At 44.3% G+C, this 27,883-nt stretch overlaps 1 protein-coding gene across 2 annotated transcripts in view; it reads left to right on the forward strand.

The window, feature by feature from the left end:
- Window positions 1-27,852, forward strand: part of Ing5 (inhibitor of growth protein 5) — a 34,723-nt gene extending 6,871 nt beyond the window's left edge. For both annotated transcript variants that reach the window (XM_065435361.1, XM_065435362.1), the window contains exons 3-6: window positions 3,636-3,744; window positions 14,054-14,174; window positions 21,665-21,809; window positions 24,657-27,852. In XM_065435361.1, coding sequence (XP_065291433.1) covers window positions 3,636-3,744; window positions 14,054-14,174; window positions 21,665-21,809; window positions 24,657-24,758 — 477 coding nt within the window. In that variant the 3' untranslated portion in view covers window positions 24,759-27,852. The remainder of the gene's footprint in view (window positions 1-3,635; window positions 3,745-14,053; window positions 14,175-21,664; window positions 21,810-24,656) is intronic.
- The last annotated feature ends 31 nt before the right edge of the window (window positions 27,853-27,883 follow it).

Below are 27,883 nucleotides of genomic sequence, written 5' to 3' on the forward strand. Positions count from 1 at the left end.
TGGCGTTTTCCCAGATGAATACTCCACTGTTCTGCACTGTGCGCTAATGAAAATCTTGCCACCTGACCTTGGTATCCTGTACCGGCAGCAGCTGAAGTAGGCTTCTTTGTCAAAACACGCTGACACAGCAGCATTTCCAGCAGACAAGGCTCGGCAAGTAAAAGACCTCATGACTTTTTTTCGAATTCAAATTGAGGTCAGGGAAGAAAGCTGCCTAGACCAAACCAGCTCATCTGCGAACCAGCTGCCTCATCAATGTGAATCCTGACTTCTGTAGCTGTGCCCACCTTTTGTCACGGCTCCCTTAGTTGGAGTAAGATCGCTATAGACACGGCCCTGCTTGCTGTTAGCATGTCAGACCACATGGTGAAAGTACGGATGTGCTTCCTACAAGTGCGGATGTGCTGCTTCCACTGCACCAAGTGGAACCACCTAGCGAGTGTCTATTGGATAGCCAGAAATTTCCAGTCCACCTGCTGTGCTGATCACCATTTGACATCGCTGTGCGACATCCCCACTTCTGTGCAAAGCCAGTCTGGGGTGAGGGGGGGTATGGACAACGCATTTCTGCCATTGACACATCAAGACCGCATGTCTGCTTGCATAAACATGCTACCTAGAGTCGCATCCATATCAGCGAACGGCACTGGACTCCTGCCCATATTCCTTCAGACCAACAGAGCGTGGGCACCAGCGAGACATAGGAAGCCAGTGTACTTTCGTTCAGCAGGCCGTTGCAGGATTCCTCAAATGTCCTGTGCGTGGGTTGTGAACACATTAACCTATTAACCTTTGGGAGAACACGACGTCCTATGACAATTACGTATAAGCTCATTCCAGTCACAATCTGAAGCCAGCACACTAACTACCACAAATATCGAAAATATATGCTGTGACTAGTCCACCAGCAGATGGTAAGATCAGCTCTGTGAAAGGCAAAGTTGACATCCACCTGAATTGTTGCATGGAGCTTCAAAGGAAACCAATAGAGTTTTTTTTTTTTTTTCGTATACTCTTTTTCACCTTGTGGGCTTCCGCAGAACTGATTTGCCGTCATCTCCATGATGACATGCCATGGTCTTGTTCACACCCATGCAAGCCCTCAGGCTGCAACTTTATGAGAAAACGAGGTAAGCATCCTTGGCTCCAATATTTATTGGAATTTACAGGTAAGTTGAAGGTTGGCGCAAGTTACAGCAGTGGGAACTCATTTTGGATAGATGGACCACAACTTCTCCCAAGTTTCACCTGTACGAAACACATCTTTTTCTGGCACTGGAGAAGCTCCCATAGATGATGCGCCATAGAAAGTGGAGAGTTCTTCGATGGGGCACCTGAATGCAGTCAGTAGATGAGACGTGCCTGAATCACAGGGACGAGACAATCGGGTAACAGAACCATTTGGCCATCACATTACTGAGGAGGGCAACCAGTACAAAGTTCTGCTTGTCATCAAATGACCAGGGACAGTGCCACAGCTTGTTCATTAGCCACTGAGCTTTCATGTGAGGCTGCTGCTGTCAAGGAAACAAGTCGCCACTATGCCCCAGAAGAAAGGCAAGTTCCCACCGTGGTTGCTTAGTGGCTAGAGCACTACTGAGCATGAGGTCGTGGGATCAAATCTTGGCTTCGGTGGCCATTTCTTCGGGGCAAAATGCAAAGATGCCTGTGTACTGTGCACTGGGAGCACATTACAGAACGCCAGGTGGTCGAAGGTAATCCGTAGTCCTCCACTACAACGTGCCTCATAATCATATTGTATTATTGTTGCGTAAAACCCCAGAATTTAATTTAGTGGACAAAGAGAACAAGGGAACGTCAAAGGACAAAAGAGGCATCCTCAAGAGCCCCAAGAGTAATGTGGTTGCTGAAAAGGGAACGCAGCCTACAGCAACTGCCACATGCATAGGAAGCCAACTCCAATAGCAGCATTGCGAAGGGCAAGAAATGTTCAGCTCCTATGAGGCTGTGCAAGTATAGTAGACAAACGCTCAAGGCCATTGCCAATGATGGTTTGATTCACTCGGAACGGTTATTCAACGACAAGTATGAGCACACCATTGTGCAACTACATTGAGACGCAGGTGTACAAGTGCCGCCCTTGTGGAAAGAATGTCGACGCACAACGTCTTAGCAGAGAAATTCAACACAAGTGACGATAAACATACTGCGCAAATGTGCTGCTGAGCCACTACAGGTCGTGCTTGCAGGACAAGGGTGACTACGGTGGAAGGCCACTGCCCATACAGCAACGAGTGAAAATGCAAGCGAGTGCAATAAGACAGCGTCAGGTTTATTACAATGCTTATGACGTGCCCCACAGCCAAAAGGAATCATATTATTAGTTCGAGGACCAAGACCTACCTCAAGCTAACGCAGGGATCGCTGCTCAGGTCATCACCTCGATTGATCGTCAGATCAAATCACTGTTCAGGTGGCCACTTAGGCTGCTGCTCCGGCCGTCAGTTGGACTCCCTCACTATGCTAGTTTAGCATGCTGCGGCTAGCGCCCGATGTATGCATTGAGGCTGTGCAAAAGTGTTCTTTCTCGAGAACTTATATATTTGTCGAGCTGGGAGTATGCTGGAAATAAAGAAGGTGCACTGAGCACGAGCAGCATCCACAGGCATTGGCTTGTTTTGTTTCTGCCAGATGACGAATCACTCAAATGTCTGGGTCTGAGTCTAATCTCTATTTTTAAGCTACACGCAGAAGCTTCAAGGCATTTGGTGAATGTGGATTGAAAATGAATGAATTTTAAAGTTGTCTTAAGTGTGAGTTTAATGTGTAGTCATATTCTACACTTAAGTGTGTTGCAGTACTCTTTAAATATATGCCTTAGGAGTGTGTTATTTCATACGAGTAATTGTAATGGGAAATCATTTTTCAACACTTGTATCATTGTATGAAATGTTTAAGATTTTGCATGATTGACCTACACTAATTAGCTAAAAAGTTAGGTTGTGGTGTCGGTATCCCGAAACTGCTCAGTGGGCCTCGTTGATTGTCTGTCCCTGACAGTCCTGTGCTGCCAGTGGCGGCGCTCTCACACAATGAGCATTGTGTATGCAGTGTCTCAGACAGTACTGGACAGTTTGGGATCACAATTTAATGAGGCCCAGTGAGTTATGAAGGATTGTGCTCCACAATAACGGTGTTCTTTAATAAGCACCTAAAGCGAGGAACACGAGGACCTTTGCATTGCATCCTCATTGGAATCGAACCCAGGACTTCATGCTCAGATGTGCAATGTCATGGCCACTGAACAACACACAGGGTCAAAGCATCACACAAACATATTAAATTGCTCAAAACAGCTTTCAGCACATGCCATACATCTCACCTGTCTGCAACATACGTCTTGTAATCTCGTACTTAGTACAATCTGTCTGGGACAGCAGGTTGACATGAAATGTCTTGGAGGAGCTTTATTTTAACATTGTGGCATGCACTTTTAGAAGGCCCTAAACACATAAATAAAGTTTGTGCTTTTGGAAAGTTTTTTTTTTGTTGAAATGGTGGTTATTTGAGGCAGTAGATGTTGTTGGTGTTTTTATGACGGTCTCAAATTTTTTCCTATTTAGTACTTCTGGTCATCAGTTTAACCACACCAGAAGCGTTTGCTATATATGCAGGTGGATAAACACATCAGACGTCTTGATGCTGATCTAGCCCGTTTTGAGGCAGAGCTCAAAGACAAGGTTCTGAACGTCCAGGGGAGTGACTCTGAAGGTGCTACGAAAAGTAAGCTTTCTTGGCTTCACCTGTCTCAGCATGGTGTGAATCACTGTCATATTCTATCAGCCGCATTGGTGACTTCACTTTATACTGCCATCTATACTGAAATTTGTACTGCTGGCTATTGGTTCACTGCATCATCCGTTTTGTATTTCCATGTGCAGCCTATAAAAGGAAATGGCCAGTCAAATGCTTCTGCAATGGCTGTCTTACTTTTCTGTTTTGCATTTGGCATGAATTGAAACATCGGCAATTCAAGCACTAATAAAAATTCGGTGCATTAATAAAAATGTTAATACATCCTTGTTAGTCTTCGGAAGTTCACTTATTAGTGGCAAAGTATGTCTACATTGCCCAGGAACTCATCTGCAATAACACCACATTCACTGTGCTTATAGCCTTATAGAAGCTTTTTTTTGAAGGTAGTCCTTCCCAGTGTTATGTATTCCCCCAGTAGTGGTGACAGACAAGGCCTAGTCTGATTGCACTTATTTTAGAGGGCATATTGGTAGCAATGACAAGGTGTTGAGCACTATTAAGAATTGTTGACTGCCTGTAGGAGTGGCTTAAAGGGACACTCACCAGGTCTGGCCATTTTGAGCTGACAAGCACCATGCATACAATGTGCACTAATGATATGTCTGCTAAGTATTACATCGATATGTGCAGCGGAAAGAACTAAAATTTCAAACCGAACACCCTTTGCCTTTCTCCTCAGGGGTGCCGCGCTTCCAGCCGGAAAGTTGACGCATGTCGTGAAAGTGTGCCTACCTATGTACATTGCACTGCTGTGACGTCGCTCGTAACAAATGACTTTGAAAATTATTCAAAGCAGCATCTGTAATTTGTGTAATCTGTTGCTTCAGTAGACAAATTCAAGTTTAGAGGAATAACAGAACACACAAGCTGAATGTCTGCGTGTTCTTGTTTTAATTTGCACCGCAGCAAGAGAGATGTACTTCCATTTTGTCTGCTTGTTCCCACGTTGTGCAGTCGCATGCGCAAACAACAAAAGTATGTAATTTTCTACTGTTTTCCAGGCCGCAATCATGCTCTATGAACCCTTTATGTCTGCCTCAGTATTCGTGTAGCACTGACTTATACCACTAGTCAGGTGTCCTTGTGCACAACGTGCAAAATCGTGTGCTGTGTGTAATGAGACAAACACAACAGCTTGTGCACGACAGAAGAGGGCACGCTTCTGCCCCACCTTTCTTGCTTGCGCTTGCAAGAGTGAGCCACGTTCACCGGCTCACCCTTCCACGCTTTTGCTTGAACATACAACATATGGCATGTGGCAGCAATAGTATGGCCCTTGGACTTTATATAGAACCTCACGGCAACGGCGATGGCAGAAATGCGCCTGTAGTGTCCATATAATTGCTTTTGCAATAAAAAAACAGTGTGTTGACAATGGAAATTAAATCAACACCTTCTGCTTGGGAGGCAGAGACGTTATCACTACACCAAAGTCTAACTCAATATGGCTGCTCTCTGGCGAACATGCCTCTCTGGCGAACATTTTGGCATGTTGTAAGACACATTCATTTGCCTTAACAATGCTTTCTTTTTCGGGATCTCGGCTTGTTAGGATATTTTCCTGCTTCCATACTGGGCAAATTATACATAAAGCTTGACTCTGTGACTAATGCAGAACCTGCAGTTACCGCTAATGGTACCTTTCTTTTCAACTCTGCTGGCGATCACTGTGTCGACCAAGGAGGTTGGTGCTGACATTGATGTGCAGCGCTCGTGTCTTCTAAAGTATGTAGTCACTGCAGTTTACTCCCTGCAAACAACTGCAGTGCAAGGCGAGCGTAATATAGTGTTGGCGCCATTCATGTTCCTGCAGCCAAAGAAGACATCGTTGCTCCTATTTTGATGTGAGAACTCCCTCTGTCCCATCAGCTGTCCTTGCCAGTGTCGTAGCAGACTACCTTCATTCTAAGGTGGAAGTGGGCCATTGGTTTGAAAAAAAGTCTGCATTTTTTGTATTTGTATATTTAAGAGGACACAAATTATTATGCATAGGTATGCTGTTAAAAGTAAGCTAAATGTAGCGGCATGTTTCAAGCATTCCCAATCACGTAATGTGGGCAGCCAGTCGGATTGCTTGCTCGAGTGACACTACTCACCCACGCTACTTACCGTGGGAAGGGGCGGCTGAAAATGCAGCGAAGTGGTGCCGCTGCGATCGGTAGCAATGCACATCTTTAAAGCCTTATGCAGAGTTTCACGCAGAGCGCTTAAACCTGTCTCTTAATGATCAGAACGACCTACCCTACCCACTCATTATGTTTGTTCTCAATTGTCAAAATCATTTAAGGGTACCTTTAATTAATCGCACATAAGAAGCACGCAAGGCAAATAGCTTTCTTTGGCTCTGTTCCCCCATTTTTGTGGTCGGTGGCTGGACTTCCTCTCGTCCTAGAATGAGGGGAAGCCAGTGCAGTAGGGAGGAGGAGAGGTTTGCCACATAGGCAGAGCCAGTGGACAGAAAGTACATCACTGGGGAAGAGGCACAGGAGCCAGTATTTCCAGACCTCTCTGGTCGGTCAGAGAGGTACCGATGTGGTGCCAAAGGTTGGTGAGCTTTGTGGCTCAGCGAAGTGGCAGCTTGTGTGCTGCTGCAATGACTGTGGCACAAGAAAAATTCCAGTTGTAAAGACAATGTGATGCTCAGCATCAGTGGGAGGTTGCTATGACCGCTAAAGAACGAGAAGAGATGTAGTACCGACAGACACGAGGCTCAGCAATGGCATGCAGATGCCGTAACTGCAGAGCAGTGGGAAGAAATGTTGCACCAGCAACCTTCACTGATACCTTAGTGGATTCAGAAAGCTATTCACTTACTTTGACAGTCATCTTCTGTGGTTTTTGTATAATTTTGATTTTATCATTTGTGTTTCAATTTTTGCTGGTAGTACCATACCGTGTCTATATTTGTTGTATCTAAAGAAATAAGCAGTTTAGCAGAAATCATTCAGGGTGTCTACCAACCGGGAAAACCGGGAATTCTCAGGGAACTTGAATAGTCTGGAAATACTCAGGGAAAACTCAGGGAATTTGTGCTTCTATCAGGGAAAATCAGTTGTAACTTTATTGAAAGGGACCGAAAGTCATGTTAATACTGGCTCCAGTAACAGAGGAATCGCAACGAATAATCATTGACGCCGTGTCATCGGCACGAGGTATTGCCAGAGTAGTTAACGACCGATTTTCCAGATGCCCGATGTTTTTTTCCTTTAATTATGGGGTCTTACGTGCCGAAACCACTTTCTGATTGTGAGGCACACCGTAGTGGGAGGACTCCGGAAATTTCGACCACCTGGGGTTCATTAACGTGCATCTAAATCTAAGTACACGTGTGTTTTCGCATTTCGCCCCCATCGAAATGCGGCTGCTGTGGCCGGGATTCGATCCTGCGACCTCGTGCTCAGCAGCCCAACACCATAGCCACTGAGCAACCACGGCGGGTACCCGATTTTTCGGACATGCCCGATAATTCGCACGGCTTTGCGGCACCACCACATACTCCATATAGTCAATGTATATTTAGGTTTGTTGGTTTTTGGGTAAAACCCGATTTTACCCAATTTTTGCACTCCGAACCTGTTCCTAAAATATCGGGTAAAACCCGATTTTTCCCGATTTTTGGAACAACTGTGCCCACGGAATTGCTGTGCCTCCAGTTGGCGCGCAGGCGAGAGGCGGCCAAGGTGGCCGACAGACAGACAATCATTGACTGCAGGCCCTGTGGCACTATCTAACGTCGGAGTCCCGAACACAGCGCCTGCAGCTTGGGCACACGCAGCGGCGATATTTACACGTTGTGCATTCGCAGCACTGCAGACTAGCGTTCACGATGGGAAGAAAACGAAAGACATTGGATGATTGGTCCAAAGAATACGAGGATTTACAGACTACAACAAAAGACTCTGGAGGCAGCCGCGCGTTGGTGTGCAAGTACTGCAACACCGAGATGGTCACCGATCCAGCGAAGAAGCCCTATGACCGAATTCGCGAGCATCTCGCGTCATCGCGTCCTAAGAAGTTGAAGATGGTGGTCCAAGAAGCTGAAAAGGCGGGAACATCTCAGCCAACGCTCTTCGACGTTTCCTGTAGGCAGCGTGCGAAAGAAAATGAAGCGGATGGCGTGATTCACGACTTCGTTCGTGCCCTGGCGTACAGTGGAATCAGCATGCATCAGGCGGACGGACCTCTGGGGGATTTCGTACGCAAATACTGCAAGGCCGCTAAAACTATGCCGACTGAACAACGACTTCAGATTAAATACCTGAAAGAAGCTTTTGACAAAGACATGGCGAAAATTCGTGATGATATGCAAGCCGTTAAAGTGAGTGTTATCGTTGAGGTATCCCCTGACATAACAGGAGTGCCTACCATTAATACTCTGCTGTGCTACTATAGTCAAAAAGCAAAAAAGAAGCAGGTTTGTTTAGTCGACGTCGACAGAGTTAATGCTTCGAACAGCTACACAGTGGCCCGGGTAGTCGGCAAGGCTCTCCTTACTGTGGGCAAGACGTGGAAGGATGTTGTAGCCGTAGCCACAGATTCCGCGGAGTACATGCGAAAAATGGTACGTGAGATCTGCGAAGCTGAAGCGATCCACATCTTGCATGTAAAGGACTTAGCCCATTTATCCATGTGAGCGTTGACCATGCGATTACGTCACCTTGCGTGTCTGATGTTCGATCCGCAGTGATCAAGTTTGGAGCATTATTTAAGCATGCTAACAAGCTGCACCAAAAGTACATCGAAATATGTGCCTCTAATAGCCTGTTTGGCGCTGATGCAAAGAAGCCTCCTTCTGTAGTTCCGAACAGATGGCAAAGCTTCTACAAAGTGCTTGTTGTCGTCATAGATATGTGGAGCTCATTAACAGAACTTGTTGAATGCTTGCATCATAGCACCAAAGTGGAAGCTACTCGAGTGATACTTTCTGAAAAAGAGGTTCTTTATGCAAAGGCAGTCTTAATGAGAGATGCACTCGAGCCTCTTTTAGATGTCCAGAAAACTCTTGAAAGCGGAGAACTCCTCATGCCAAGCTTCGATCACCTCGTAAACGTCAAGCTACAGCAGACTGTCAACGATCTTTCCACGATGATCGGTAAAAGTGATCAGGCGAAAGGTGTTTTGTCCATGTTGCCTAAGAGCAGTGCCATAGTAGTAAAAACTTGTTGTGAAGAGTTTTGCGCCAAAATCTCCACAAAATGGGACTGCACTTTGAAACGGAACGTCTCAGAGAAAGAAGAAAACCAGTTGACATTTTGGAAACTGGGAGCCGTACTCGATCTGTTCCAGAAGCGGCTGCTGAGTCAGTCGTTTGATAACTACAGACCTCTCTTTAATTCCGTGATGGACGATGTAGGCTCGCTTCGCGAGGAGTTCAACCAGTACTTGCTGGAAGCAAGCTCCAGAAATGAAGGTGGTGAAGTGATGGACTTTTGGAATGACGCAACTGTGCGTTACCCAAGGCTAGCAAATGCAGCGTTATCATTGTTGTGCCTAGCTAATGGCAGCTGTGACGTTGAGCGAACATTCTCTCAGCTAAGGTACCTGCAGAGACCAGACAGGTCTCGTATGGAAACCGAGATGTTGCGCATGCAGATGATTATGTATGTTAATAAGGACGTGTAGAACATCGATGACCAGCCCTTGTGAATAAAATGTTTCTTTTCTCAAAACTGACTGTTGCCTCACACTGTGAGTAATAATTAATTGCCAAAGAAACGCCAAATTTTGCAATATTTTCTTGAAAGCAGCCCAAAATCTAGCCCTAATTGTTACCCACCGGTTAGAGCAAATCGAATAAATTTATTAGTTTGCAAATTTAACCCGATAAAACCCGAATTGCGGAATTTTTCCACGAAAAACCCGATTTCTCCCCTATTATCAAGCCGAAAAGTAACGCTCGATTTTTACCCCCCGAAATTGAAAAAAATGTAAAACCCGAAAACGAATAACCCTATGTATATTGCCCTACTGCAGGTTTGAAATGGCATTAACCAAAGCCACCACCGCCGCCATTTTGATCATCTCAGCGCCTCGAACCGAAACTCTTGCACGCAGATCCGCTGGCAGCCGTAGCCACCTCCGCGGCAACGTTAGGCCTAGCTGCTTCTGCGTTTGCTGTTAAAGGGAAGCTGAAACACTTTTCAAAAAAAGAAAGAGTTCCCTGCGGCATTCTACAGTTTTGAGTCCACTGAACACGAATATCTCTTTTAAAAAGGGCGGAAACAAACGCAAGCGGCTGTTTATTTGCAAGAAAACGCTCACCAGTGCCTCAGGGCATCGCGCGAACGCCGCTGTTGCCCGTGATTGGTCTGGACCTCTATGACGTCATTCACGGGGATCGCCTGTCTGCGCCGCCACTTCAGAGCGTAGCACGCTGTTCTGTTCTGGCTTCACAACTGAGTTGTAAGCATTATGGAACGTTCTGGCTGTCTCGCAGAGCTTGTATTTTCGTCGTACATGTTCCAACCGACAGCTGATACAAAAAATGATGGCAGCAATGGGGGCAGCGACGATGTTGAATATGCCAACAGCGAGAGCAATGTGTGCACCTTCTCGCGCGTTGGAAATCTTAGCTCGTACATGTCTTTTCATGTAGCTGCACGTTCCAATGACGGGAGAAAAAACGCGATAAAGTGTCGCTGGGAACTTGCTGCTGGAAGAATAGCGAAGCACTAACATCTCATTAGATTGTAAACACGGGTGCAATTCCGCGATGTCAAGCATCTTGCCGCTGCTTGTCTCAAGTTCCGTGGTTTTTTTTGCGTGTTGATACACGATCGCGAACATAAGTGCCGCGTTTGGCTACTTCAAACTCTTCAACATTATCTGCCTGTGTCACACTGGCTGCTTCAAACTCTTCGATTGGTGATGGTAGTGGAACAGGTTCATCAGGGGCTCGGTTCTCAAGGTGCTCTGCTAGAACCTGAAAGAGTGCAAGGCATGGATGTCATGAATTTCAGCATATCATGCATATCAGCAAACATGACAACAGTTGGATTACTTACAGTAACTGAAATACTTTTTCAGTAATTTATGTGATGGATTAGTTGTCTAGTGATTTAGCAATGTAAATTATTTGGCGTCTGTAATTTCATGGCTAAAGTAATTTATTAATTGCGTTAAATATGCACCAGTAAGCTGTGTACAGCGCCAGAACGTTGGTAGTGTCGTGAGGTGTCGTGGAGGAACATGGGGGAGAGGGCATGAAATGTTCGCAAGTGTATGTTACCTTGGAGAAAGGTTGTCGTCCCTTTTATTTTGCTTTTTGCTTCTTGTATGCATGAAAACTATTTGTAAGCAATCGTAAAGTAATACCATTACTTTTTTGAAAGCGGCAATTGGTAATGTAATTCAAATCAGTGAGCGTAATAAGAAAGTAATGAGTAATGTATTATATTTACTTTCAAATAATAATTTTGCCATGCGTGATGCATAGCTAGTTAAAGGCAAGAAAACATTTTTTGTCCTGCAGCGATGCCTGTATTAGACTAGACCACGTCGAATGCTGACAAGTTCAATACCTCACAACGTTACTTCATTATTTGAGCCCGTTCGCCTTGCCACGGGCGCGGCTGTGCCGACGCTCGATTTTTGCGGCATTTCGCTGCTGGTAGCAAGCTGTGAATGCGAAATCTACGGAACGAAGTTTTTACACGCCGAGTTCAACTACTCTAACGCGAGTATGAAAATATTGCCGTAACGCCTCATGTCGTACGATTTGAACACGAATGCTGAACAGCTAAACCTGCGGGCACCGTGGGGTAGGACGAATAGCAAATATCAGTGAATGCGCAAGCGTACCCCCTGCCAGTTATTTCACCGTACAAAAACAGCGCCGAACAAACAGCCGTAGTGCAGTGTTCCGTGACAATGTGGAGTGGAAAAATAGCACGAAAACGGCAAGCACTTTGCACGCACGTGCATATTCCCGGCTGTGCCTCCACCTCGCTTCGTCATAGGCCGCTGTAAGGCCATTTGTTCGACACTCAGGTGATCATCTGTTTAAAAAATTGCCCGTGTGCACATTAAAACCCTTACCTCACCCTTTCTCCTCTTGGCGAAGGCCGCTTTTGGAAGTGGCGAGGTGTTTCTCTTGTGGGAGAATATAGACGGAACAACGCCGGGCGTCAGTTGTGCCGATTTAATTGGAATACCAATTGCCTGCATCGTTGTCAAGCTCCGATGATAATCACTGTCGCGGAAATGGTCCCAACACAGCACAGTTGATTTCGTCGGCAAGAAATTCTCTCTCCTCACCGCACGGACCGACCCACTGCGTTGCAAGTTTCTTGTACTTCGGGAACATGTGAAATACCACATCGTCTCGCCCGCCTGTGTTCGCACAGCCGAATGCTGCACAGAACGAGGGCATGTTGGGCGCCCTTGGCTGTAGGCACTCACGCAGCACAGAAAGGAAGCACAGTCCACGAAAATCGCAAAAGAAAACAAATGTGAGCGGCGGCAGATCTCTCGTAGCGTCGTTTAGTAAAGCGCAGAACGGAAAGAAACATGCCAGCACGCTGGTCGGGCAGTGCGGTCCCCGGGAATGACGTCACTCCCGCCGGTTCTCTCCCCCGGCTGCCTCCTCACCCGGCGCTCCGGGAAGCGACAGGTGCGTGTTTGCGGGGGGGATTTAGAAAGCGATTTCTGCCCCTTATATTAACAAAACAAAGAAAAAAAATCAGAACCATAGATTAATAGGTCTGTTCTTCCCAACCCCAGCAATTCGTGGAAATTGAAAACCGTTTCAGCTTCCCTTTAAGCTCCTTGCCATGCGGTGCCGTGTTTTTCATTGAAAGAATTTGCCGCTGTCAACAATGGCACCGACTCCACCTTTGTAAACCTCGCGATTGGCTTCGAAGCTTGCAGAGCACAATGCGTTGCGTAATGCCAGTCTCCGAAAGTTAGCTTTGTCCCAGTACAGCAGTGTTACGCGGTGAAGCATAACAAGCGTGGGAAAGGGCAATTGTCATGGGACACCATGGGTGCGATCTTGTACGCGTTCCAAAACAGAACGGAGGTGGTCCGTTCCACCAAGCCGCACACGATTGGTAAATTGGAACCGTGACGAACGCCATGACGTCAATTGTGACGTGATATCTGCTGTTAATCGGTCCGTGTCGTCTTCTATCGGACGATTGCTACGGAACGGATCGCCTATTTCGTAACATAAAGAACGGACCGCCTCCGTTCGACTTTGGAACACGTACAAGATAGCACCCCATATGTATTCTGTATTCCGTAATTATACACGCGTGCACCCCCGTCTCCTGTCACAATACGAGCACCGATATGCCTAATAAGTGTACTGGAATGCCTTAAGAGTGTTTTTTCGGATGTGCCTGTGGTAATTTTAGCCCTTAATGGCAGTTGAAGACATGCATTCATTTTTTTCAGACTGCCTGAGTTTTTGGATGTTATTGCAGCCCCGAGGGAGTCCGAAAAATCGGACGTTGATTGTACAACTGACCAATAGGATGTTTCAAATGATCCATGGGGTGAACACGTGGCAGGAGGAGGATGAGAACAGAAAGGACCAACTCACTGAGGAATTAACTGGAAAGGAAGTGTGCTGCGAACGCTTTGAAGGAGCTTGAGCTCAAAAAACAAAGTGTTGGCTGAGGCCAAGATGCAGATGTCCCTCTTCCAAACCAAAATAAACTCTTTAAAGCAGTGAAACCCAACACTGAGATTATGTGTATGGGATAAGAGTATGTCAGGACAGTTGAGGTTGTCTTCCCAGCTGCTGAGAGAGAATCTTAGTTGTGACAAAGTTCATGCCTCATACCGATGAGCTTGCTATCAGTTGATAGAAATAGTGCATATTTAAAAATATTTACTTATGTATGCATCTCCTTTTCTTTCGTATTTGAAAATGTTCGACTCAATTTGGAATCGGTTTTGCCATTTCTTTCGCTGTGCATTTTACTAACACCTTCCATCTGTTTTCTTTTCAAATAAAATTTATATTACTCCTTACTATTCAAACTGGGTTAAGTAAGTTTTTTGTTTCAACATGCTTACTAGAGAGTGACAGCATAGGGCAACATGGTGTCAGCCTGTCTCGACATAAAACAAAGTTCTGGCTCATTCAGGGAATTTTGCAAAGGTGCTCAGGGAAAACCTGGAAAACTCAGGGAATTTGGAAATGTCAACTTGGTAGATACCGTTTCATTACATCAGACAGCTTGAGGATTTGTTCTGTTAGGCAATAATTCAGTTATGTGTTTCTGAGCAGTGTCGTATAGCCACGTGATTTTCTATGGTACTCTTTCAGAACGTGGAAGAAAAACACAAGACAAAGCAGAGAAAAAAAAGAGCAAGCGTGGGCGCTCGATGTCCTCGGATGATGAAGTCCCAAAGCCCTCGCGCAAGAAGCTCAAGGGTCAGGCCTCGCAGTAAGCGCAATTTTTTTCTTCAGCCAGCACTGTTGAATTTGGTATGTGTTCTGTATAATGTGTAGGGGCTTCGTGTTTTTGGATGAACCCCTTTCGTACCTTGGATGAGCTGGGTTCATCTACATGTTTCTGGCAAAAACAGCCAAAGAGAAGCTCATCTCTTCAGCAGTACTTTGCATTTTCTAGCAATGTCATGGGTGAGCATAGTTTTTTGTCTCAGTGTTTAGTTGTGGTCTTGGTAGATTGCAGCACACAATTCATGGGTCAGCACAAGCAGAAGTGAATTGATTCCTTCTGAGGAGGTAAAACTTATTGGCAACTGGCATCTTTAAAAATCATTTGGCCATTTCTGGTCAGAATTCAGGATAATAGTATGGCAGGGGTTAACCTGATAAAGTCAGAGACTCGCCGGTAAAAGATGCCTTGACTAGGTACACGATTTGTAGAAACTGTGAGAAGCTTAAGCTACTTGTCCTGTCAAGAAATGCCTCACACAGTCTGCTTTGGAGTTTCTAAAGAACCTCAGTGCAAGTTTTTTTTTTCAAGCTTGTAGCGCAGCTCAGAACAAGCAAAAAGGAAGGTGGCAGGGGTAATGAAAAGGAACGGAGAACACGGTGAGCACTTACCATGTTCTCCGTTCCTTTTCATTACCCCTGCCACCTTCCCTTTTGCTTGTTCTGAGCTGCGCTACAAGCCTAAAGAAGTCATCACGTATGAATTTGCCCAAACTGCTACGCTTTTGACCTTCACCTCAGAGCGAGGTTCCTAATGGAAAATTCGAACCAACTGGTCTCGGTAATTAAGGAACTAGATGCTCAGTCTAGTGTTATGCATGTGTATGGTCACCTTTTTCTGCGTCTGCAGGTGCCACTGAGTTGATTGAGTGACAAATCCGCAACAACGTTTGTGTGGGCGTCAACTACGTGCTTAACATTTAAATCAGAAGAACCACTGTGATATCGTTAACAGCTTGTGGGAATACTACATTCCTATTATACAAAAAGTGGAGTTATGCTGGTGTAAAACTTTACTTACCGTTCACAGAACATTGTTGAATCGTTCTGGTGCTCTGATTGTGAATCCTAACATGAAAGCAGCACTATTGGCAGCATTCAACACGTATGGCCATGCTTTTCTACTGTTTTACCACCAGGGCATGACACTACCTTGCTGGCAAGCCAACAAACACTGACACCAAGGACAACATAGGGGAAATTACTTGTGCCTAATAAATGAAATAAAGAAACGATAAATTAATGGAAACTAAAGTGGGTGAAAGAACAGCTTGCTGCAGGTGGGAACTGAACCCACAACCTTTGCATTTCGCGTGCGATGCTCTACCAATTGAGCTACCGCGGCGCTGTTTTCCCATCCACTTTCTTGGGTATTTATGTATCCTAGTAGGACCCTGGGAGTGTTTACCAGCGCCACCACTCCCATACCTTGGCGGCGGACGTGGAACGTCCTATTTGCCGCAGGCGTCACGAGAACTTTTTGGGTGCAGGCAACTGGTCAATAAACCCACACATGCTACCTGAAGGCATCAATGTTGCCGGATTCGAGACCCTCGTTTTGCAATAAATGTCGGTTATAATCGTAGGGACCCTCGGTTCCCCCTCTCTTCTCGTTTACCTTGCTGGCAAGGAAGTTCTCGTGTATTAGGTGTATGTTGTAAGAAATTGTTGAGGCCCGAGTTTTCTTGAGGATGCATGCATGACACTGTTCTGTTTTTCCACATACTGTGCTGGATCTATTGGCTTTTCCTGTATCCCCTGCGAACATTATAACGGCATTCTGAATGTTTAATTTCTTCAGTTTTAAATACAATACCGTAATTACCAATGTCAACATTGGTAAATATGCATGTATATGTTACGGTAAATTGTAACGGCAATAAACACTATGGTAAATTGTGACTGTAAGTAAACAAGTTTCTGTGGCTATACTGCCTTTATATTTTCTTCTATTGGGATAGCAATTATGTGGACGTCTTGGCAAATTTTTGCCGTTGTTATGTAGAACATGCCAGGATTGTGTTGTGAGATTTTGGTGGAAAGGAAAAGACACTGATTTATATTTTGTGGGGAGCACACGGGCCCATCTTCCCCCGCCCCGTCGCGTCGAGAGTTGGCATAGATAAGGGAGCGACACACTATGCCCTCTCCCGATTCCCCCTCGCTCTTGCGACGCGCTCGCGCCCTTCTTCCCCGACTCGCGGGCAGGTAGCTGACGGGTGAGGAGGACATTCCCCTCGCCCAGGTAAAAAGGTACAAAATAGCACAACCGGGGGAGACCCTCTTATGTGAGGCCGGACCCTTAACCTGCCGGACTGGAGTATCTGCTGCAACCCGTGAGTGACCACGTTTGCCTGACTATCCCAGGCAACGAGGCCAGCCTATTTATTACTATTACAGAGAGGACGTCCCTTTGCAAGCGTTCTTTATTGCCGGTAGCCATAAACGTTCTTACAGTTGACGCCACTGGTTGCCTTATTCGTTCGAACCCGACGTTGCCGCAATTCCCGTGCTACGGGTTGGGAGTTCCACAAAGCGACTGCGTGGGGCTATATCCGGAGCTCGCCTTCAGCCCTAGCTGCACGTAGAGTGGAACCCCCACAATTGCTATACAGTTGAACATGCTGTCTGCTGTTTAAATAGGTAATACTTTCAATTGGTGTCGCAACGCAAATGTCGCAATGCTTTGCGGTGACACTTCGGTACTAGGGCTGGATTCCCACCACTTGACCATAGGTCACTGTATGTAAGTTGACTGTTATTAAGGGCACCACATGTATTGTTTCAAATTGCATTCTTTATATTCTTCAGGCAGTTGCACTTTATGCTATACATATTATGATATAAGAGAGTTCGCAGTCTATAAGCAACGCTGCCTCCATGGGGAGTGGTGCAGCACAACTGTGGCATCCCTCTTTACATGGCAGCACACATTGTGCGCTCTTGGAACGCTAATTTTTGTGGATGCAAGTTCTAATTGCCACTTTCAGGCTAAAATTCTTCCAGCTCGCTCAGGTTTTCAGAAGACGACATGCTTCTGAATCGAAACCACTGAACTGCGTATCACATATAAAAGTACAGTTCACTGTAGCAAAAATGTTGTTTTGTTTTCAAAAACTTGTCTAGGATGAAAGGTGATTGGGTTGGCTTGCATGTGTCCAAAGCAGTTCAACAAGAAACCACGAAAACCTGACAGCAAATTTCTTTTGCAAATATCTCATCTTGTACACTTATAGTGGGTACAACAGACCTCTGTTCATTCGACTGCGGCTAATTCAATTTTTCACTTAACACGATCTCAACGGACTCTAGACTGGCACTTATACATTTCTATGGCCCAAAACTTTCATTATTTTTATCCTAAAAATGGCCATCGCCAGATAATTTGGACTTGTCTGCATGCAAGCGGCTTACCCAAATGGTGACCTTAATCTAGACCCTGATAGCTTCAGCATCAGTTTTAGTGGTGCTTGGGGGACAGTGAATGCATTGAAGACACGTTCTCATGTCGGAAATGGTGATTTTCAGCCTGTTTATGGCAGATTTCAATGTAAAAATGGCAGCGCTCACAATGAATTATTACCTGTTATTATCCGACTCTAATGTGTGCTTTTTTTTTTTCAAGAAATGTAGTCCATAAATTGTCTATGTGTGACAATCACATATGAAACTGCATTCGCAGAATGCAGCAGCCTACATTTAGAGCCAGTGTCATCGTTATTGTCATCACAAGATGGTAGAACTAGTAGACGATGTGCCGCTTGTTGGCTTTAATTACAAAGGCTTATTCAAAAGATAAGTTATTTTACATACTAAGCTAGCAGCAACAAAGCCACATGTTTTTGACATCGCCGAGACTTTCGAACGTCGCATGACGAACTGGTGAAGTGGTTAGTCTAGATGTAAGCCACCATCCTGTTCATGATGGTTGCAGAGTTGTTCAGAAATTGTGGATTGTTGAGCACAGTGGACCACATGGAAAACATATTGCAGTTCATGTACAGTATTAAAAAGCTTTTTGAGATTGAATATAATGGACATCAAGTGTAAATAAGTATCTATTTTGTCAAGTTAAACTTGACAAGTTTCAAAAAGGCAGCATGACAGGCATGGTATGGCATGGTATGGTATGAAATTTGATATGAAATACGATATGATTTGGGTGTGCATTGTTTGTGCTATTAACCTATAAAAACTGGGCATGCATTTGATTTGGGGGTGTTCTCGAATTGGGCAAAGGCTGCTAAATGAAGCAGCGGCGCATGGATGTTCTTTTACACCTCCTCTTTTAATTCAGCTCACCAGCTAATTTGATCGGTTCTGTAAATACTGTCAAGTTCGAATTATCGGAAGCCGACTGCGTGAAATATGGCAAAGTTATTTTCCTGTCTGATGCAACCTAATTGTTACAAGGTACAACTGTTGTGCGGTACAGGGTCATTATGTAGTAGGAGTATGCGAATAGTGATTTTTGAGACCAAATAAAATACGAATCGAATAATGAATAGCCATTATCACAGCTAATATAAAACGATGTTCACATTCCAGTATTCTTAAAGTTAGCCAATTTCTGTCATTAGATAGTACGTTATGAAGCATTGTTTATTAAAAGCACAAATGGTAGTTTCTTTGTATGCACACTGCACAGGGCTCTTCAGGGAGTGTGAATGATTGCTGTACGGCCTGTAAAGTATGGCTACGCAGGTTCTCATGTTTAATTCTATACTACTATGTCCCTGGGAGTGAAAATTTACCGTACTTTTGCTCAAATGTTACATTTATTTCGGCGCAGTTGACATTTATAAATATCTGAAAAGTGTATGAAAAATATTGGCATTTACGAATAGTGACTACATATTCCATTCAAACACTGAATGGAATGGGACACTACAGTTGAACCTTACAGAACCTACAGTTGTACTTGCAGTGCAGAACTTCGTAAAATTGCAAATTAATTCAATGTTTTAAAGTTTAAACATTAAAAACAATGTGACAACTCCCCAGAGCATTCCTGGTGGATAGTATCATGTTAGTTAGCAGTTATAAACAAATTGGAAGAAGGTCGGACCAACGTTACTAGACTAGCTTCAGTTGTAAAACTCTCCACCCATGCGCTTACAGCCGCTGTCGCCACTTCTGTGACAGCCGCCAGGTGGCAGCGCCGTTCCATTGAGCTGTACTGCAGATGCCTCGCCGCAGCCTTGAGCTCCTGCAAACCGGCAGTTTGCGGGTGTTTCACGCTCGCTGGCGTTCTCTTTTGTCCGAATTTGTGATACCATGAGAAAGCGGTATCCACCTACAGCTATAAGATTTGTCGGGCCAGTTGGTTCATACTGCAAGACGGGTAAACTGCACGAAAGGAAGAAACGCATACAGCGAAGCGCAGAAGCTGCGTTTCTAAATGTTGCTTGTTTCTTCCTGTCGCCTTAACGTTTCGCACAGTTTAGGCTCAGGAGCCTGAAGATCTGGCCAAAGTGCGTGATTGTAGGATCATCTTCATCCCCACCGAGGCTTCTCACCACGCCAAAGAAGGGCTACAAGAAGTAAGGTGGCGGTCAGTCTTTAAACACACAAGCAAAAAAAAAAAAAAATAAGACCAACGGCTCTTTCACTTCGTGAAGATGGTTAACCAGCGAAGCTGAAACCTGCGGCCCCTGTGTTTATCACTGGGCTAATCCCGAGGGTTTATTAAATTATTTCTCAATTATTCGGTTACACATACATTCGGCTGCGACGGAGAGAACGACGTCACTGACGGTATGCCCGCAGTCCACCGTTGTCACTTGCGTTCGATGTATCGAGTTATCTCGGCGGCGTGGTTAGCAGCCTTCGCCCGCCATGTGCCGCTTGTGATTCTTCGAAATTAAATTTCTTCCAAATCAAATCTGTCCGTTACGTAAGACAATGAGTGGCTCATACTCCCGTAAACACGGCCTCCCCATTACGATGACAGAAGAGAAGTGAAATTCTACGCTGGAATGATGAACGGCAACGCAGCTAGCTGTGGAAGATGACGATGAACGCGGGAGCAGTGGTACGAGAGGGTGCCGTTGATTTCGCAGAGAGTTCCCAGTCGGCACGAGGAATCGCTTTGTTCCACGCCGAGCGAAGCGCAGAAAAAGTGGCGCGCCGAACTGTTGACATTCCAATAGCCGCCTAGCAGCCAGGTACACAGCACGTCGTCATTGTCTGCTGATATCCTTAACAAACTCGATGAAGGCTACAGTTTCGTCGATGACATGCTTGCTGAAATTCGCCGTCAACAACGACCACAGAGTACACCAATGCTGCACCGCGTGCTTAGTCCGGCCCACCCGTGTAGCCGGCTAGTGAGGAAGTGAAGCTGGGCCCAACTGCAGTACCTCGAAGGCGCGGGCGGGTGGCGGTTCCGTGCAACGGCGCAGAGTTTGAAAACTGAAGCTAGTCTAGTAATGTTGGGTCGAACCATAATAGCATCGTTATGAGCGCCAGCACATGCAGTGTTGATTGCGCTTAGAGCAATGCATCGATGTGACTTGCAGCATTCGAGATTGGTGTGTGTTGCATTGTGTAGTACCATAAATCTCGGACGCCATAGCTGACCATGCTTAGAGGCCCACAGCCGGCACCCACAAATAAAAAACAGCTTAAGAAGGTGTGAATATTTGTCCTGAGCAGAAAAAGAAAAAAAAATCCCAGAAAGGTTGCAGTTTTGCCAGAAAGGCAGAGAATTGATGGCGATAGCAAAGAGATAACTGCACGAAGTAACATTCATAGTTTTATTGGTGTCACACATGCTCAACCAAACATTAACAGATCTCACTGGATGACCATGAACTCGCAGTCAAAATTCGAGTGAGCATTTCGCACTGTCTTGGAAACTTGAGGTGACGCGACCACCAACACTACTAGACGCATGGGAACAACACAATGCGCGGGAAGGCACCAACGATTTCGGCTTGGGCTTTGCACTTGCCGCGGGGAGATTACCTCCATAATCTGACGTATGGCCAGGGCATGGATGCACAAAAGGAGAAGATGGCAGATAGATGCATGCTTGAGGACTCGACTTTCCCGTCCCACCCCATTCCCTTGTGTAGAAGGAATTGTAGCTTTCATGTTTTTTTGAGCGCTGTGAGCTGCGGCGCATCCCGCAGCCTCTGCAAGTTGTTTACCGACGCTACAAAGGGCACAGCGGTATTTCCTTCCTTTCACATCCCGGCAGTTTTGCCATTCAAACTTTACATCCAGAAAGTCGCTTGAAATAACATTTTCTTCGGCGAGCATTCTTATAGTTTCCTTGCAAGATCTACTAACCATATGGGCTCCAAGTGTATATGCGTGAAATAGCCAAAAGCTTCGTTAAATCAAAATCGTGTCATGAAGTTACTTATTAATATACACTCGGCTAGCATAGTCAGATAAACTTTTCTGTTTTGAAAGCTTCAAAGAACCCTGCAAAGTAAACCTGACAATGTTTTGGTGCAATGCTTGCAGGCCAACAGACGTTCCTCTGCTGCAATCCATCAGTATATCACATCCATCTGACGTGCTTGACATGCCTGTGGACCCAAATGAGCCTACCTATTGCCTTTGCCATCAGGTCTCCTATGGCGAGATGATTGGGTGTGACAATCCTGATGTAAGTTGTGCATCTCTGTCTGTTCTTCCTTATGCATTTTGCTGAGCTCGTTCCAGATGTGCTGTTGGTTTAATGGATTGAAGTTAGCCGGACATTTCATTTTGCTTAGAAGCATGAGATCGCAAAACCCCTGGTGCCTTTATTGCACATAATGCATATTATGCATAAAGCATAATACTTAACTAGTACATGCTTCCTGACGATTTATATATATAGCAGCCTCCATACTATTCTACTTCGTTTCTACACCAAAAGTTGTGAGCAAAAGCGTGAAAGGGGGGTCGAGGAGGTGGCAGGCTGGCGCTAATTAACTTGGCCAGCACAAACAGCATCGCGGGAGATAAGTTATGTTCAGGTTATGTGTAATTGCAATAATACGTGACATAGAATGACAAATTACCTAGACCTTAGGGTCTATTCTGCCATCTGTCATCACAAGTTAAAAAAAAAAGGGTATCATTTGCTGTATTTTAGAATGACTTTGACTGACAGGCCTTGATGTCAAAAGAAGTGGCAGGGAGCAGAAGTGTTTTACCTGTGGTTCACTTGCTATTGCAGCTGTCAGTTGACGCTGCTTGATGTCTACTGGTTATTTCGAAGTTAAGCATACTTGGTCTTTACCTGGCTTTGCAGATGGTCAATATTCATAGGTCATGGTGGATGTTGGGTTCATTCAGTAGCAGTGTCATCGAGATCCTGCTTCTTTGTTACCAAAAGCTTCCATGTCTTGCATGATAGAGGAAAAAGAATATTCCAGCTGTATATTGAAAAAAGGCATAAGCATGCTATTCCAATCATGCTATTTTGCACCAATCTACCAATGGACATAAAACATTATGCAGTAATTATGAATGAACTCAGTAATTAAACTTTATTCGAATTTAGTTTGCTCTAAGGTATCTGTTGCAGTTGCCGAGTTCTGCACTTAAGGTTACGTCCACTTAGCACAAATCCAGTGCACACATTGCACACACTGCACGAGAAAGAAAGAAAGAAAGAAAGAAAGAAAGAAGACAAAATATCCTACGAGATTGAAGACAATAAATTGCATGTATGACAAAGAAAAAACGTGGCCCTATGGAAGTCCAATAACCATATGGGGAAGCCAGAATAGGCCTACACATGGTGCGATTCAGCGCATGCTATTCTAGTTGAAATTATACATGAAAAATTGAAGGAAGAAGTTCTGTATGGACCAACAAATTTTCCATCCACTGGTTCTTGTGTACAGTGGCTGACTCGATGTTGAAGGTGGACTGGTGACTTGGGTCAGTGACGATGATAAGCCTACAAAATGGGTGATTGCCCTCCTTACGGATACCAACCCGCTCCTGTCGCCACCACAAACATGCGTAGTCCTTCAATGACCACACTGATTGAGGGCTAGAAGTTTACTGCCGGCACAACCAAAAAGTTCCTTCACTCTTCCGTACTGACTTCAGCCACCAGCACCCCATTGTATTCTCTAGGTGCAAGAAAAGAGAAATGCCTTGATAGCGCCAGTGTTGCAGATGGGGGTAGAAAGGTATTCTGTGCCGATATGCTAAGAGGCCGTAGGGCAGGTTCTTGACCCGAACATCTCCATCGTGGGATGGAAGGCACATAGGGATGTCAGCCGTTTGTGACAGTTCCTGAAATAGTAATTGAATTAGAGAGCGTTAGCAAGTAAAGACAAAAAGTAATAGGTCAATTACTAAACCACCTGAATATGTAATTGATTACAAGTAATTACCTGTTGTTCACTACGTGAAATTCTGTTGTGAGTGAGTTCAATTACCACTTGCATTTGAAAAAGGCATGCTGACCTCGGGTGCATTGTGGCCTGTACAATCTGGCCAGGCGAATGGTGAGTGAGGAGGGTAGTCAATGAAGCGGTAAAATATCGCCATAGAGCATCACTGGCCTTGGCTGGTGCCATGTTTCTCTCACATAATTGTGTGGAGAATGGCACATCTCCTGGACTCAAGAATGTTTTTTTTATATGTTTTACCGAAAACAACACATTCAATTTAGATATTGTCTAAATCTAATGAATAACAATTTAACCACGACTTGTCAGTGCTTTTTAGTGTGCAGGTGTTGCACTTGATTTCAAAGACTAATTATTGGATGCCTTGGAAGTGAAGTTCATAGATTGTTTTTAGAACATTATCATGAAAATTTTCATCGAAAGAAGTACCACTTGGCCGCACAAGCATCTCACTACTGTCGCAGTGGCCAATGAAATGCTCAGTATAGCAGGGAATTTCAGCAGCGGTAACTACAGGTCAGTAAAATAATGTAATTTTTTTAAACAGCAAGGATAGGGGAACTGTTAAAAGTGAGTAAACATAGCCTGGAAAAAATATAAGTGACTGTGAAACATTCAAAAATGCCTATCAAACCAGTTCAGGACGGTTGCTTTATTTTGTTTCGAACTGTCCCAGACTTGTTTGCAGACCAGCTTGGAATGATTGTAGTCTTTGTTCCGATTGAGTGTCATCTGCAAAATAGTGACAGACGTATCAACTTGGGTTCAGTTGCAGTTCAACAGGAATAAGTAGTTCAGTTACAGTTACAGTTCAGCTTTGGTTATGATTTGACACCCTGTGCGGGGCAACTGATTTCAATCAGTCCAGCAGCCATGAATGTGCTCAGAAAAAGTGTGCCTCATGGGGAATGGTGCGTATGTCATTTGATGTGCAGAGTCCGTTTACTTTGACCAAATGTATTAAGTGTCAGAAGTGATGACAAAGCATGTCACATTGTTCTGCAGCACTTTGAATATATTATGTGCGGAAACACACACTTGTATAACTTTGGCTTTTTAACTTGCTGTCATATTCATGTTCATTTTATTTCTTCTAGTGTCCAATTGAGTGGTTCCACTTCACTTGTGTTGGACTCACAAGCAAGCCCAAGGGAAAGTGGTTCTGCCCAAAATGTTCCAGTGAGCGAAAGAAGAAGTGATTGCTGGCACAAGTGCTGCAGTGTCTTGAAGTTATTGCTTAGTAGAGCACTTTGATTTGCATTGGGGACAAGGTGTGTGGATAGTGACTTATGCATGTGTACATATCTGTGTGAGTTTTTGTGCTAAATACAAGGGGCACTCAGTAAGTTCCAAGCCCAAGCAAGAACTTTGTGAACAAGTGCATTCTTTTATTTATTCAACCCAGACTTCCCACTTGGAACGTTGCACTTTAGACATTGCTTTCCGAGCTCATTCCTGCCAAAAAATTTTTGTGCTACGCCCATGGAAGTTGTGCTCTTTGAGTTCACCAACTTTGTGAAATCATCGTTTTTAGAAGGTAGTCCTTCAATTGTCTGAAAAAAGTCACTTGCGGCAAAATTCGGCTAATAGGCTCAGTATTTGGTGGTATTGAACATGTGTTGCCCTGTAGATTCTTCTGCAACCTAGGGCACTGTTATGAAGAAACAAAAATTGTCTTGCTCTGTGCAGCATTTGGGCGCAACAGGCACCTGTTGTCACACATTTGGATGGTAGGTAATCAATTGAAGAACACCACCCTTGTCTCTTCAAAAATGTTGCCGTGACTTTTCTAGAGGCTATCTTAAATTTTATGGCTAGAAAAAATTTGTACTTGCAGGCCAAGCTTTCTTGCTTGCTGGAGGCGTCCCGATAGTAGAGCCAGTCTTCCTCTTTTCGCCAACTGCTTGTTATTCTTGTCAGGGTTGAGCACTCTTCTTTGATGCCATTGGCACTCGATGTTGCCATTTATTGGCTCCATTTTTTTGAAAACTTACATGCTGCAAGCTACAGCATTCATTATGGATAACAATTCCCCAGAACATTCCACTCTTTTGGTAATTTCAAGCAGCATTTTGGGCACTGAGTGTGAGCAGATCTTTTGCATGCACAGATGTTTGTGCATGATTGCTTCTAAGAATACAGTACCAACGTCAGGCTCTGTAGCAACATGGGCAGCTGCCACCTGCCTGTTACTCATAACAATTAATTTCCAGCATATCTTGAGTGACTACTTCAGCTGGGGACTGGCCAATGGGACATCTTCCAGAGGCTTCTTGCTGTAGTTAAAAAATGCCTTTTTATCATCATGCATGACAGTGAACAGCCCATGCAGAAAGTGTTTGTGTGCTCATGAATATACAGGGTGTCCCAAGTAACTTGAGCCAAGCATAAAAATATGCCAATGCCATGTAGCTGGACATAACCAAGGTAATGTTATTTGCCGTTGCTTGGAGATACTAAGATCTTTTTCATTCTGCCTAATTAGACAGTCTTAATTATTTACCAATTTAAGTAAATTCTCAAATATTATAATTCTATGAAAAGTATTACAGAAAAGATTGTAGAGCCACCTGAAAAACTCCCAATACAGCTTTCTATTGCTCAATATGTGCTACATAAAAATATTTTTCCGAGCGTGAAAGCAATCCGCAAACACACGCAAAATTGCCGCACGACTGGCCGCTCGGGGCACTTTGCATGCATTCGCGGGCTTCTTTCATGCTCGGAAAAACACTTTTATGTAGCACGTATTGAGCAACAGAAAGCTGTTGTATCAGGAGTCTTTCGTGTTGCTCTACAATTTTTTCATTGATGCTTTTCATCTCAATGCGTTGGCGGGCTAGTTGGTGCGTATCCATGAATACTTTGTTTAGCGCAAAACGACAGACACAAGAAAGACAACAGGACAACAGTTTGAGCGGTCTATAAAGGAGTGACGCAATAAAATGATGTCAGTTGAGAGTAGCACCTTGTCCTGTCGTCTTTCTTGTGTCTGTCGTTTTGCGCTAAACAAAGTATTCATGCTTTTCATCTAATTATCATATTTGAGAAGTTGATTAATTAAATAAGGCTAATTCTCTAATTAGGTGCTATTAAAAAAAAGAATAATCTGAGTTTCCCCAAGTGATGCAAACAACATTACCTTGGTTCTCTCCAGCTGCGTGGCATTTGCATATTTTTAATGTTTGGCTCAAGTTATGTTGGACACCCTGTATATATGCTAGTGCTGTGCTGTCCTTCATGAGAAATTTAGTAATGGCATGATGATGATTTATGCTGTACCTTGACACAGCTTTATTGCCATCTAGTTGCTCTCAGTGAGGTGTGACGTTGAATAGGCTGAAAGGAGTGTAGTGCTGTACTAATGTAAAATTGCAGTACTTTCAGCTTGTTCTAACATGCGTGGGCTGGAACATATTGAACACCTCTCATATTGCACAGCAGCATTTGGGCTGCTAACTTTACTGGCCTGTCACTGTGTAAGTTAGCATGTGGTGTGATAAGAAGTATGACGATCATACCAGTGAATAGTGTTTTTCTTTAATTAGCATATAAATGGCTGTGGAATCACAGTATTAAAATGCACATTGATACATTCATTACATAAAGCGTGCACTGCTCTATATATAGTGGCATATGATCTCCTGTGGTTGGCATGGTGTATCATGAGCCTTCACACAGCATGCTTGGTTTTGGGCTGTATGCGCCATCTGTGAATAGTGTACGTACTGAAGCAGTAGACTTGTCAAAATTGCATGCCTACCTTTCTTGAAAAAAAATAGGCTTAGGTGATTTCATTGCAAACAGTGTGTAGCAGTGACTATTTCTTCTCCCTCCTTGGCTGCAACTTATTCTGTGCCTTGCAGTCTGTATTTATGTCTTCGATGTTGTTATGCAGCAATTCATACTACAAGAAAAAGCGCCTATGGTTTTTAATGGTAAAAATGTTTACAGAAGAAATTAGGCAGGAAAGATGCTGGTCCTGTCATTCTGATTTCTTCTTGAAAACTTTTTTTACTGCTGGAATTTACAGTATGTTACTCCATCAGCCACCTAGCCCACCTTAAATGAGATGAGGTCATACCGTTATATTCAGGTGCAAGTGTACTGCAGATTCACTTTTGGGTATTTAGTGCACTTATCAAATGACATCAAGCTTTGTGTTTCATGCTGTGTCTGTCCAAATTGATACTAGAAATTGGCCTGAATAATACATTTTGTTTTGCCTAAGGATCTGGAAGAAGCTAGGGTATGGCTGATCCTGATTAAAAATTCATTTTGTTTAGCCTCTGAGGATGCTTTCTTTTGTATTTCTTGTATGATT

The sequence above is a fragment of the Dermacentor albipictus genome, chromosome 2 (genome assembly GCF_038994185.2).
Source record: "Dermacentor albipictus isolate Rhodes 1998 colony chromosome 2, USDA_Dalb.pri_finalv2, whole genome shotgun sequence".
NCBI lineage: Eukaryota > Metazoa > Arthropoda > Arachnida > Ixodida > Ixodidae > Dermacentor > Dermacentor albipictus.